This window comes from Ahaetulla prasina, chromosome 1 (assembly GCF_028640845.1).
Source record: "Ahaetulla prasina isolate Xishuangbanna chromosome 1, ASM2864084v1, whole genome shotgun sequence".
NCBI classification, from domain to species: domain Eukaryota; kingdom Metazoa; phylum Chordata; class Lepidosauria; order Squamata; family Colubridae; genus Ahaetulla; species Ahaetulla prasina.
The window spans coordinates 62,428,463-62,443,478 of NC_080539.1; the positions used below are offsets into that span (position 1 = coordinate 62,428,463).

The 15,016-nt window shown below is 39.2% G+C and overlaps 1 protein-coding gene across 1 annotated transcript in view; it reads right to left on the reverse strand.

The window, feature by feature from the left end:
• NVL (nuclear VCP like) overlaps positions 1-15,016 on the reverse strand; it is a 65,812-nt gene that overhangs the window by 33,289 nt on the left and 17,507 nt on the right. The window contains exons 11-15 of the mRNA XM_058165504.1: positions 14,298-14,415; positions 8,647-8,791; positions 6,927-7,197; positions 4,844-5,062; positions 855-959 (exon numbers count right to left, since the gene is read on the reverse strand). Coding sequence (XP_058021487.1) covers positions 855-959; positions 4,844-5,062; positions 6,927-7,197; positions 8,647-8,791; positions 14,298-14,415 — 858 coding nt within the window. The remainder of the gene's footprint in view (positions 1-854; positions 960-4,843; positions 5,063-6,926; positions 7,198-8,646; positions 8,792-14,297; positions 14,416-15,016) is intronic.

Genomic DNA, 15,016 nt, shown 5'->3' on the forward strand with positions numbered 1-15,016 from the left:
CCAGGAAATAAGAAACATAAAATAACTGAATATCATTGTGAATGTAACTGATTTGTATAAAGACAGAAAAGACTAAATTGCATTAGGCAAATGCAAGTTTTTTGATGCAGAAAAATCTATTGATAATTCTGTAAGCAGTATATATAAGCCATCTTAGTTTGATTAATATTGATTTGATGTGGCTTACAAACAAAAAGTGGCCAATTTTTAAAATCTCAGTTTTTTAATCCTATAAAAATACTACAGAAGAATATCCTTTTGGTCCTTGGAGGGATCTTTAGAATGTTCAGCCTGTGCTGTTAGATAGAATCATAATAACTGTAGTTTTTCTTCAGAATTCATTAGAATATAATTATATGTTGACAACATATAATTATATATGTTATCTTATTGCCTATTTCTGAATTTCAGAAGTACTTTGATTCTGGACTTGATGCATTTGCTTAATGCATTTGGGTGAGTTGTGGAATACTCCGTTTCTCAGTCTAAGTTAGAAATGATGCTAACAAAAAATAATTATATATTAATGCATTAAGTAATTATAATGTTCATATATGTCCTGAATTTAATTATTTAGATATTTTTATTCCACATGCTACTTTTCCAGTAATTAAATTTAATTTGAATAAAGGGATAGACGGAGGTTTCTTTAGATGTTGCTAGATGCTTTGTTTTTTGAGATAAAATAAACACAGTCAAGATGAATGCAAATTTAAGGATTGATTAATCAAGTTCACACTGGAGAGAAACTTCTTAATGAATTGAGGGCCAAGATCCTAAGCATCAGCAACCAGATGCAATTAGATCATCCTTAAGTGTTGGAATTCTCTGAGCAAAAGAGCAGCCAAAATTACCTTCGCAAGCAGTGTTTTGCCACATCCAGGAGGACCAGCAAGCAGAACACCAGCTGGAGCTAGAAGTCCAAGGGCTCGGAATTGTTCAGGATTCCTCACAGGTGCCTGTTTAAAAAAACACCGTACATATGTTAGTTTTCTTCTGCTATTACAGTAGCTATTGGGACTGGGATTGCTGTTGTTAAGTGATGCAGTTGAAAAGTGCAATGTCATATGATCACACCAGTTCAGTGATGACAATCCCAGCAGTCCTGGTTGATGTCATAACCACAGGACACACAGGTTGTTAATGGGAAAGAGACAGAAAGGTCAGGCAAAAAGCATGGGGGAGCACAGGAAGGTGGGAGGAAGCTGCATACGGGTCTCAGGAGGAATTGGGAGGGCCAATGGAAGCCAAGCACAGATCTGAGGAGCCCTTGGCAGGACCAGTAAAGGCCAAACCACAGCAGGAGGGGTGCTGTAGGCAGGAAAAGAAGCATCAGGAGTGACATTTGAAATAACTTGCAACCTTCCCTGCCAGCTTCCCCATTCACTTTGCTTGTTGGAAGCTGGCAGGGAAGGTTGCAAATGATAATCATAGTTTCTATGATTCATGCCCTAATTGGATTACTGCAAAAAAAGTTTCTATGTGGGTTAACTCTTGAAAATGGTTTAGAAGCTGCACTTGGTGCAGAATGTAGCTCCCAACATTCGTGGCTCCCATGTGACACCTCTCCTGCGCAGACTGCACTGGCTACCTGTGGCCTTCCGGGTGCGCTTCAAGGTCTTGGTAACCATCTTTAAAGCGCTCCATGGCTTAGGGCTGGGTTACTTACGGGACCGTCTGCTGCCACCGACTGCCTCCCACCGACCCGTGCGCTCTCACAGAGAGGGACTCCTTGGGGTGCCGTCCGCCAGGCAGTGCCGACTGGCGACACCCAGGGGAAGGGCCTTCTCTGTGGGGGCTCCCACCCTCTGGAACGAACTTCCCCCGGGACTCCGTCAACTTCCCGACCTTCGAACCTTTCGCCGCAAGCTTAAGACACATCTATTTATTTGCGCAGGACTGGGCTAGGATGTTAATTTTAATTCAGATTTTAATGGGGTTTTAGTATTTTAATTATAATTTTAAATTCGGCCTTATTCAATAAGTTTTTTAATTAGTATTTTATCTTGTATTTATATTTGTGTTTTTGTGTTTTTAATAGGCTGTAAACCGCCCTGAGTCCCTCGGGAGATAGGGCGGTATAAAAATGTGATTAAATAAATAAATAAATAAATAAAACTGTTAAAAAGGGGTGAAAAATGGGACCACATATCACCACATCTGTAAGCCCTACACCAGTTATGGTGAACCTTTTCAGTGCCAAGTGCCAAAAAGGGAGCATTTTGTGTGCGAAGGCCAGATGATCATCACATGCACAGGCGCCCCAGAAACCCGAAGAGGAATGGGCAATGCCACGCGTGCCAGGTGACATAGCTCTGCGTGCCACTTCGGGCGCGCGTTCCATAGGTTCCCCATCACGGCCCTACACTGTCCCAATTCAATGTACTGACTTTAGTACGTACCGTATTTTTCAGACTATAAGATGCACCTAGCTTTTGGGGAGGAAAACAAGAAAAAAAAATCTGCCTCTGCCTCCCAGCATCCAACATGTGGTCCATTTGCCATCGCCGCCCATTCGCCACCGCTCATTCGGCGTTGCCACCCATTCACTACCGCCTGTTTGGTGCTGCCCGTTCTGCACCACCCATTCACCACCACAGCCTGTTCACTGCCGCCGCTGCAGCCCATTCTAGAACAGCTGATAAGCACCACATCAACCCCCTCCCCCCCGCAGCAATATTCGCTGTATAAGATGCACAGACATTTCCACCCACATTTTTGGGGGGGAAAGTGCGTCTTATACCCTGAAAAATACGGCATTTACTGTATTTTTCGGTGTATGACCCACCTTTTTACCCCCAAAAAGAGGGTGAAAATCTGGGTGCGTCTTATACGCCGAATGTAGCCCCACCCACTCACCGCCCCCCACCCTTCGGAGGTTGTCGGCCTAAAATCCCCACTGCTGCGTTTTCCTGAGGACACACAGCTGTGCGAATTGCATCGGGGAGGAAAACGCAATGCATGGAGGCAATGCTCTTTTTCCTCCCCAATTGCCTGAAGCAATTCACGAAGCCGCGCACCCTCCTCCTCCTTTTCTGCAGTCGGCTTCTGATCCTGGCCCGGGAGACGGATCTGGCTAAGAGGAAAGAGAAAGTGAGACTGCAGAAAAGGAGGAAGAGGGTGCGCGGCTTTGCAAATTGCTTCAGGCAATCAGGAAGAAAAAAGTGTTGCCTCCCTGCATGGTGTTTTCTGTTATTTTCCTCAATTCTCCAAAGCAATTTGCAAAAAAGGAGGATGGCGCACGGCTTTGCGAATTGCTTCGGGCAATCGGGGAGGAAAACGCCATGCAGGCAGGCAATGCTCTTTTTCCTCCCTGATTGCCCGAAGCACTTCGCAAAACCGCGCACCCTCTTCCTCCTTTTCTGCAGTTTCACTTTCTCTTTCCTCCTAGCCAGATCCGCCTCTCGGGCCAGAAGCAGAAGCCGACTGCAGAAAAGAAGGAGGAGGGCACACGGCTTCGTGAATTGCTTCGGGCAATCGGGGAGGAAAACGCCATGCAGGCAGGCAATGCTCTTTTTCCTCCCTGATTGCCCGAAGCACTTCGCAAAACCGCGCACCCTCTTCCTCCTTTTCTGCAGTTTCACTTTCTCTTTCCTCCTAGCCAGATCCGCCTCTCGGGCCAGAAGCAGAAGCCGACTGCAGAAAAGAAGGAGGAGGGCACACGGCTTCGTGAATTGCTTCGGGCAATTGGGGAGGAAAAAGAGCATTGCCTCCCTGCATCGCGTTTTCCTCACCGATGCAATTTGCACAGCCGCGTGTCCTCAGGAAAACGGTCTTGCATCTTCAAGGAACTGGTGGCTTGCTGGGCGCCGTGCAGGTGTAAGGCAGGTCGCTGCCACCCAAAAACTGTTCCCGCGATCTCTGCTGCCTGGAACCGCCCAAAAACATGATGCTCTTTCTTTGCCTCTGCACACCCCATTTTTGGAACTAGGGAGGCAGCGGAGATCTCCAGGCGGCGGAGATCGCAGCAACATTGTTTTTGGGTGGCAGCGCCTTGCCTTTTGCCCCCTGCGCAGTGCTTGCTTTGCCAAGCAAGTTCTGACCTCTGCGCTTCCCCAGGCTTCTCCCATTATCAACATAATGGGAGAAGTGAGGATGCCACTGATCCTGATGCTGGTAGGCAGAGGCAGAATTCTTTTTTTCTTGTCCCTCCCCCCAAATTAAGGTGCGTCTTATACTCCAGTGTGTCTTATACACCGAAAAATACGGTAAATGATCTTTAAAAAATTTGCTCCTCTGATACCATCCAACCCAAGTTCAGATTGTGGTGTCACAGCCAGGAATAGGACCTTTCTGGTGGCAACACCCCTATTACTACATACTATTTGGAGTAAATATCAGATGCCCCACAGATGCTCTGTGTTTCCTTTATCTAGGAATTTGAAGTGTAAACATTATTTCAGGCCAAACTGTCTTTTAGACTATCTATTACATGACTATTTTTAACCATGAACCTTTAGTATTTTTCAACAGTCAAATTGAGCTCCTTTGGGTTACCAACCTCACCATCACCTGTGCCATCATTTTTAGACATTATTTACTTTCCTTGGATTAATATCTTCATTATACCAACCTTTGACCAAAAGTCCTCTGCTACTAAATATTAAAACTAACAGGAATACTCTTCCCTTTCAAACTGGAGCAATGATAAGCAACTTAGTTTGCTGTTAACTTTGCAAATCAAAGCAGAGCTGATTTCCTTGCACATGTTTATGGGCAAAAAAACACCATGTGCCTTTAATTCAGAGCGGCTGGCAGACTCACATAGTTAATTTCAAAAAGTGAGGATTGTCTCATGTAGAGTACATCAACATTTGGTGAAAGCATGTGATTCTGCCCATACCAGTATAGCCATGGTCAGCTCCTCCCGAACCTCTTCCAGGGCTCCAATATCTGCCCATGTCACATCAGGAACAGTGACAAATCCTTCTCTCTTCGCAGAGGGTTGCACTGAAGAGAGAGCAACAGTAAAATCCTTCAGCTCAATGCAGAGCATCTGCAGCTGAGCCTCCCCCAGGGGATCTGGCTCCTTTAGCAACTGGAGCAATCTTTGCAATTCATCCTAAAGAAGGGAGATTATAAGAGGAGGAAAATAAAATAAAAAACAGATTAGACCGGGGATAAAAGAAGCACACCTTTAAGTTTACCGAATAAAAATCTGGAATCCAACTGCAGGGTATTTTAAAACGCCCATATTAATGTCAGCTAGTAAAGCTTTTTCAAGATAATCTTTGTTTTTGTTTTTTAAAAAAATTGATTTATCAGATTAACAGACTGTAGGAATATTGTGAAGTTTTTTAAAAACATAAAATACTGATAAGTAATTGCCTTTAGTGGAATAGGAACATTTTTCTCCCTCTATTAAATAATACTCATTAATACTCTTTTTAAAAGTTTTCTCGAGATTTTTCTCACATATAATGTGACAGGGACATTTAATCACCCAAACGTCCTTCATTCCAGTAGTGGTCACAATTAATGTACTACATGAAGATATATCAAGGTCCACTGCACATTGCTGTTAACTGTACCTTGAGCAGTAGATGTGAGTCTAAGAGGACCCTCTAGTTTCAAGACCACTCAGCAGAGGGACTGTGACCCCACCCTGAACTAAAGATGGAATCTCTCTCGAATCATATGGTTTATCAGTCTAGAACAGGGGTGTCAAACTCAAGGCCCACAGGCCTACTGCTTAAATCTGGCCCATGGGGCCGGCCTGGAAATATCAAAGGACCGGCCTGTGGTGCCTCTGGTGGCTAAAACAGGCTGCGTGCAGCCCCCCACGTCTTGTTTTCACCCTCCACGGCCTCCTGCATTTCTCTGCCGGCTGAAAACTGCCTGAAAAACGGCCCGAAAACGGCTAGCAGAATGCTGCAGGAAGCCAGGGAGGGTGAAAATGAGTGCAGGGGGGCATCTGTCCCACCCAGCCTCCACCTCTCCGGCCCACGGAGAACTACAATGCTGATCCAGCCCTCAAAGAAATCCAGTTTGACATCCCTGGTCTAGAATGATTCTGTTTTACTAGGATTATGCTTTAGCCAGTTCTTTGCCTTCTACACCAAACTGAATCCAGACCCTTGATGGCATTAGTTGCCTGGCCCGAGATCGAGACAGAACTTTGACTATCACCAGTATGCTGATGAGTCTCATCTTTTGTTGACAGATAATTTTCATAGAATTTATTTCATAGACTACATAATAAATAAACTAGATAATTTCATCCACCAGTTTCATGTAGATATTCACCACAAGGGGGAATAACATCAAGCCTCGTGGTATTCTATAACTGGAGCCTAGACCACACTCTCTCCATCATTATTTACAATGACTGAAAATAACTTTTCAGAGGGGAGGAGGCAGTCATAAATCAAGGGTGAGCAAATATGGCGACTTTACGATCTCTGGACTCCCATGCTGGCTCAGGAATTCTGGGAGTTGAAGTCCATTGGTCATAACGTTGCCATAGCTGGCCATCTTTGCATAATATGATATTGAAAGCTACAGAGAGGTTAAGTATTATTAAAAGGGTCATATTCCTATTTCATGGTTCCTCTCGCTATATTCTTCAGACTAGAACTATAAAGAGACAGACAGATGCTTTCAAGTCAGTGTTGCCTGGACTAGTCCCTGTAGTTTTCTTGGCAAGATTTTGGAAATAGTTTGCCATTTGTCTCCTTCATAGAGCTGAGAGAGAGTGACTGGCTCAAGGTCATCCAGGTGGCTTTGCACCTAACTTTCCCATTTTCTGGCTTGATACCTTAGCTACTACACTAAACTGGTTCAAATGCTATATATAATTATACATTTTTATTTTCCTTTTTAAAATATATCTGCAGTTAATATATACGATTTTCTTCTAGGAAAATCCCTTTATATACTCAAACATGGAACAAATGGATACAATAAGCTACATGTGAAATATATACTTTAGTAGGAAGATCTGGTTCTTCAGCATCTTTTTTCATATTTTCTTTTGTTTTCCTTTGCATGTCTTGTCCAACTGTTACTGCTTCATTTTTTGTAACTTCCCATTTCTTCCCATTTAGCTTAACAAGAACTCTGTTAACTGTGCACATTGCTGCCTCACGGCAAAGGGCCAGAAGGTCAGCACCAACGTAGCCTGGCGTCATATGAGCCAAATGTCCAAAATCAAAAGGTTCTTGAAGTCGAAGCTTTCGACACAATGTCTTCAGAATTCTGGTGAAAAGAAAATGATGATGATTTTGCAGGTGAACTTACATCCAAAAATACTTAACTAATTAAATTTAGTATTGTTTTAATAATTTATTCCTATCACCTTCCAAAAGATAGACCTTGATGAAACCATTTCTGTTAGCCCCCACCCCACCCCAAAACAGCATAATCAGTGAAAAGATTAAGAGATGGAGTGTTCAAAATATCAGAAATATTTCCACTTCTATGCTGAGACAATATTTACAAAACATCAGAAGCATTTAAATATCTATGCTGAAACAATTCTGACTACTACTAGTCTATGAACCTATGAACAGAATTGAGCCCAACATTTCCGTTGCTAAGCAAGGCAGCGGTTAAGTGAGCTTTGCCCCATTTTACAACTTTTGCAATAGTTGTTAAGGGAATCTGACTTCCTCCACTGACTTTGGTTATTGGAAGCCATTTGGGAAGGCTGCAAATGGTGATCACATGACCATGATACTGTAACTGACATAAATACACAGCAGTTGCCAAGTGCCCGAATTTTGATCACATGACCATTGGGATGCTGCAAACTGTTCCTAAGTCCCTTTTTTCAATGCTGTGGTAACTTCAAACAGTCACTAAACAAATGGTGGCAAGTCAATGACTACCTGTATATGACAGCCAATAAATAAAAGCTTCATTCCCTTTGAATCTATTTGTATTACTTGCTGAGATAACCAGGCTTATCATGCAGTCACTTTTATTTATACTTTAATAAATTCTGACTAACTGATAATCAGAACTGAGTGCCTTCCTCTTGTGAAAAAACCTATTAGTAATCAAATGCTCGTGTCAACTATGCTCAAGATGAAATGTGCTACCTGTTCTTTAAGATGACAAATATGGAAGCTTCATCTCTTAATCAGGCAATAGAAAGCGTTTCCCCCCCAAACATTATTGTAACTACTGAATGGCAAAAGAACACACTCTAGGAAGGAGGGTCAACCAAATTCAAATCTTTTCACTTTTTGGAATATAAAAGAAATACATTCTTGACAGAGATAAAGGAATCCACATAAGCCTACCTAATGTAAATAAAAAATTTTCATTTTCTATTGCTGTTCTATCTGTCAATTTATTGAAGATTTTGCTGCTGGCTATGCAAACGCCAATTATGACTTTCAAATCTACCGTATATAACAGGAAGCTACATAGTTTCCATGAGCTTTTACCCTGTTTCCCCCAAAATAAGACATCCCTTGATAATAAGCCCAATTGGGCTTTTGAGCACATGGCAATACACTTATTTCAGGGTTCAAAAAAATATAAGACAGGGTCTTATTTTTGGGAAAACACAGTAATACTGCTACAGTATTTACCATTCAAGCAGTAGTTAAGTCCTCTAATCTTTCCCTGTTAAAAATCTATCCAAGAGAATCCTAGGACTTCAAATGACTTTATTAAATAAAAAGAAAGCTGACAGACTTTTCTCTTGCTGCTTCATCTGGAATCCCCAAACAAATTTCTCGATCAAATCTTCCTGCACGTCTCAGGGCTGGGTCCAGTGAATCTGGCCTGTTGGTTGCTCCAATGACAAGGACCTGAGCTGCAGTGGGCAATGTATTCAAGTCTGAAAGAGGAAGCAAAGAAGTGAACAGCTATTAACAGCTGATGTTGTGCTACCAAAACTATAATAATGGTAAAGCTATTCCCATGGCACCCAAGAGGACAGACGTTTTTATATGTATGCTCATTCTGAGTAATGCATGTACTATTACTCTCCGATGTGTAAAAATAAATAAACATAGTGTTGGACAAAATCTAAAATACAGAGACATTTGCAGGATTCAATCTAACACAGTGTGCCTGCATATGGGACCTTGGCCTCAGGGACCTTGATCGGAATGGACAGTGCAAATAATGGTTCAGGGTTTTTTTCTATTTTATTCAAGCTTTTGATAACACCTGGAAATAGCTTTATTGCTACTTAAGATTTGCAAATATGATTTACAGAGTTAATTGTATAATATTCCGCTCTAAACGATGCCTCCCTCCCTCTCTACCAACAAGTTAGTGTTTTAACAACATTCAGCCGCAGAGCAATTCTTAGCATGTATTTGCAGATTATAATGCAAGATTAATATCTGCATGCATCATTCTAGGTACACTCCTCTTTAGGTTGCAATTCTAGAGGTAGGAAAGGCCTTGATGGCAATTTGGTCTCTTGGATTTGCCTGGCAAATTATTTTCTGCCAGCTTTCCCTTGATAGACAAATCTTTGATTTTCCCCTCATCATCTGCCAATTGCATCAAGCCATCTGTCTGGTTTATAATCACTTCCTTCCCACACTTCTTGCTGGGGTTCAAATCTCTAAGACCTAAGCCTAAAAATATATTTTTTAAAAAAACATCTTATGGCAAGATGGGCAGAAAATCAATTTAATAAATAAATAAAACTGCCAAAAATCACACTATTGAAAGTGCCAGTTCTGCTGTCATTTTAATGGCTCATTTTTGAGGTGCTTTGCGAATTACAATAGATCGGGGGCTGGATATGGTTGTGACTTGATGAATCCTGTGTTAATATAGGATTGCAAATAAATACAGCAAAATATTTTGTTTAATTATTAACATACAAAATCTTCCTAAATTAACATTCATTTAAATAATTTCTTTAAAATTTTCCAGCATTTTCCTAGAACTGCAACTTGACTCATCCAAGTGCTGATTCATTGACTATGACAGAATTGGCCATCCAGCTTCTTGCCTGAACCTGAGCAAGGGTTAACTAGGACAAAGTCAGCCAGCCAACATCCATGGCTAAAATGGAACTAGAACTCATAATCCCCTGGTTTTTAGCCTTAACTTAACCTCTAGTCTTAACCACTAGACCAGGGGTCTGCAAACTTGGCTCTTTAAGACTTGTGGACTTCAACTCCCAGAGTTCCTCAGCCAGCTTTGGGAGTTGAAGTCCACAAGTCTTAAAAGAGTCAAGTTTGCAGACCCCTGCACTAGATCAAACTGACTCTCTTATTTGTTTAAATGTATGTATGATGTTGCAAAAAGCTTGAAAAGCACAAGCAACTGAGTATTTCACTTTTTAGCAAAGAACTGATTATTATCATGTTTAAAAGAAGTTCATGACCACATAAAAAGACAATAGAAAAAATGTGTTTTTACAAGATTTATTAATCATAGATAGTTGGCAATAGGAATGTGGCTCATAATTATTCTAGATGTTATAAGATGCAAAGGAAATAAGAAGGCAAGATCTACTGATTTGAAATTGTATTTTGCAGCTTGCTGTTTGGCTTAAATGAAAGAGTGGATGCTCCTGAGAAGTAAAAGGCTCTTGGTGTTAGAAGGATACAACTTGAAAGCTGAGTGGCATGAATATTTGTGGCACGACACAAAGTTAATGTGGATTTTAAAAATAATTATGTTAGAAGTGCCATATTGAGAATATGGAACAGATACAAACCCAGGGCTGGGATAGCTCAGGCTGTTAAGAAGCCTGTTATTAGAACACAGTAGCCTGCAATTACTGCAGGTTCAAGCCCGGCCCAAGGTTGACTCAGCCTTCCATCCTTTATAAGGTAGGTAAAATGAGGACCCAGATTGTTGGGGGGGCAATAAGTTGACTTTGTAAAAAAAAAAGATACAAATAGAATGAGACTATTGCCTTATACACTGTAAGCCGCCCTGAGTCTTCGGAGAAGGGCGGGATATAAATGTAAAACAAAACAAAAAAATGTTCTGCCTGAAAACACTTTTGTGGCTATCAGCAGAAGAAACATATTATAGATGAAGAAATAACAGGCAAACATAAATGCTAACTTATTGTGAAAGAATTATGTCAAGGGGAATATAAAATATAAATCAGAGAAGAACAGGTGGCAGAGGGATATCATTGTCAATGGTTTTCTTGTTTAGTTATTAGAAAGATTTAAAGTAGACAAAATATTTTATGGTTTTGAACATTGTAAGTCTGAGTCTGAAACAGAATTGTGTACAAATTATAAACATGTAATTGTTAAAAAGCTTTTATTGAAATTTGAAACAGAAGAAATAAAGAAAAAGTAAGAGAATTATTATAAAACGGTCTAAAATTTTGGTCATAATACAGATGGAACAATGAGAAAATATGATTCAGACAATTTTAAATATTAATATACAGTTGAGATCAGAGGTTTTTTTCTTTTGGGATTGATGGATAAACAATTGGAAAAAAGACATGGAATTTTATTTTTGTATACAATAATGTACAAAGATGGAAGGATTCATCCATTCATCCATTGCTGAGATAGCTAAATTGACTTCTTTGATCAGAAAAGTCAGTATCTATGTTTATTTTTGACTGGAAATGCCTTATGTTTGAATAAAAAAGAAAAAATGAACTTTTGATTTATGGTTTTGATGATTAGACAGGATAGATTATAGGATCAAAAGAGTTTTGTTGTAACCATAGAGCAAGAGGTAAATTTATGTTTGTACTTAGAATTTCCGCTGTTGAGATGCTGCTACAGGTTATGTTTCTTGCTTCTCTTCTGATTAAAGGAGATAAAAATTCTCATCTCCTTGGATAAAGACTTTGATCATTGGGTAATTAATTTTTTTATGATATATTATCTTGTTTTTAACAGGCTATTGGCATGGCAGCTAGACTCAAACAGTCAGTAGTTAACTTAATTCCAACTGCGTCAGAAAAGCAGAGGATTCTTTTACCAACTTGTTAAAAGAGATCCTGACTCAAATACAAGTCTTGAAGAAATGAAGAAGCTTCTTGGATGAAAAGCAAAATGTTTTCAAGGGAAAAAACCCCAAGAAAGTCCAGTTGCCTTTTGAAAAAGCACCTTTGGGACAACCATGACCTGGATGATTGAGAATCTCCATAGACATCTTGAAGCTGATCCAAAAAGAGCTGGCTCAGCTTAAGAACTATTTAAGAAAATATGACTAAATAGTAAGACCGATTATAAGCTCACAAGACCATAACTCAAACCAGTCATAATATTTTGGATAAACAAATTATTTACTTAGCATTAAAACTGAGGAGAAAACAAAACCTGGCTACATTTATGGATAATTATTTTCAAAAAGCTCCTCTCTTTGGAAATGAACCTTCCAGTCAAAATTGAACATGTGCTTAAAATTCCTCTAAAGAGGTGAAAACTGGAATTAATTTGAACACCATTACCAGGCAATTCCTTCATGTTAGTAGAAGATATGAGATTTTATATATATTTGACCAGGAATCAATAAAATCTCCAGTAACGTGGAATTCTCGACAAATTAAGATATCAATCTATCCCAATTCCACCAAGGAAGTATCAGATAAAAGAAGATTGTTCATAAAAGCCAGGAGCCTCACCAGATCAGCATAACAACAATATTTTATGAGTTTCCCGGCACTGTTCTGTATCAATCAGATTCAGTGTTGATAAGCTTTATCTTATTGTTGAAATCAGTTGATGGATAAGTGTAATTGTATCCCAATCAAGAATCATAACAATGATTAAGGGAGAAATATGAGTTTATCCAAGCCGGGCGGGGTGAGGGGAGAGGGGGGGAGAAGAGGAGCCTTTTTTTCCTTTTCTTTGTACTTTTACCAACTTTACAATAATGAATCTGGGCATATTGCCAATTTAGATCTTTATCTAAATACTTGAATCTACTTTTTATATTTACTTGTAATAAGAAAGTTATTTCTTATATTAAGAGGTATTTCAACAAGAAATCATTAAATTCCTTCTATTTCTTTGGGTATTTAGGGTACTTTTCAATTTTTATAAGAATATTACTAGTTTGATATTTCTTGCATTGTTAGCTTTCTCTGTGATTTCTTTTCTTCCCTATTCTTTATATTAGTTTTTGTTTTTAGCCTTTTGTTTTTTAAAAAGTATTCTTTTCCTTGTAATACATAAACAGTTGTAAGGAATGAGTACAGATGAATAGCATAAATGCACAAAGGTTTGCTTCTGTGTTGGATAAACAAACTACATTTTGTCATGCAAAAGTTTCAAATGCAATACATTAATTAATTTTTAAGGTGCTACCAAACTTTGTACCATTTGGACATGCTGAGGCAGAACAACAGACTGTGAAACAAAGCAGTAAACAAATGTCCCTCAGAATGCATTGCTATTCAAAGATATCTGAAACTCAGAAATCTATGAATGATATTCTGACAAAATGTCCCAAAGGTTCTTTTTCAAGAGGCAACTGGACTTTCTGGTTTTTCTTTGAAGATGTTTCACTTCTCATCCAAGAAGCTTCTTCAGCTCTGACTGGATGGTGGAAAATGGAAGGATTTATACTCCTTGCAGACAGCTGGTCATTTGTATTCTTTTAGCAAGTTGTTAAGGTCACCTGGAAGTTGTCATCAGGGTCACCTGATGGTGCAAATGGGTGTTGAGCTTTCTTGGAACTGTTACATGGGGGGAAACAACCACTTCACAAATGCATGGTACAACACAGGAGAACAAATCCATCAAGATTGGACTCAGCAGTCCATCTGCATTTAAAAGACAAACACCATTCTTTTGAAAACAGCAAAGTCTACATTTTGGACAGAGAGGACTGCTGGTTTGAAAGAGGGGTCAAAGAGGCCATTTATGTCAAAATTAAACAGCCCTCTCTCAACAGAGGGGGAGGCATACAACATAATCTATCTCCAATCTACAACACAGTCCTTTCAACAGTTCCAAGAAGCCCCACATCCATTTGCACCACTCAGGTGACCCTGATGACCCAGATATACCTCCAGATGGCCTTAACCACTTGCTAAAAGAATGGAAATGAACAGCTGTCTGCAAAGAAAATAAATCCTTGCATTCTCCACCATCCAATCAGAGCTGAAGAAGCTTCTTGGATGAGAAGTGAAACGTCTTCAAAGAAAAACCAGAAAGTCCAGTTGCTTCTTGGAAAAAAAGCACCTTTGGGACAACCATAACCTGGATGACTGAGAATTTCCATAGAAATTCTGGCAAAAGGTTGAAATGGAAATGTCAATTAAAAGCAGATTAATCTAAGGAGAGCATACGTATTTTTGAAATAAAATAAAACCTGACTAAATTTTTTTTTAAAAAAAAACTATTAAAAAATAACAATTTACTTTAAAGAATTAAAATACAGACCATCCATGCAAGTCAGAAGCTGGGCTACAATTCTCCGCTCCATGTCCTTTGAAGCTATTTCTCTTTTTGGTGTGATAGCATCAATTTCATCTATGAAAAGTATGCATGGTGCATTGGTCTAGAAATATAAGACAAACACTCCATCAGTAGAAGCCCAGAAATTATATAAATTGAAGCATGCTATGGTTTTCATTTTATAATTTTAAAATATACATTCATTGAGACATTGACTTTTAGAATCTGAACTAAGATTTTCACTTCATCATGTATATATTGGATATTAAACCTCAATTATTTTCCCATGCTAGAGAAAGAGATCTACATAATGTTTCTATGTTATACCTATTTGAGGTGTGTGGAAAATGAGATTCTGTACATGAAAGAGAATATCTTACTGTGCTCCTTTCTTCCTTCTATCATTCTTACCCTATCCTAGCTTTTGCCAGGCTATCCCAAATCCTTCTTTATACTTATTTTTTATCAAATCATTCAGTAAGTAGTTTTGCCAAGAGCAGCGAACAATTAAATCTAAAAACAAGATGAAATATTTGAAATAATGGAGTTAGCAATTACTTTTTTGACAAAAATGCTTGACATCTATCAATGATTTAAAAGTCTAGCACAGTTAAAATATGAATCTCAGCACTTTGGAAAACACTTTTCTCTATTTTTGTCCTATTACTTTACAGCATGCTATACTGTATCATACTGTATAGTAT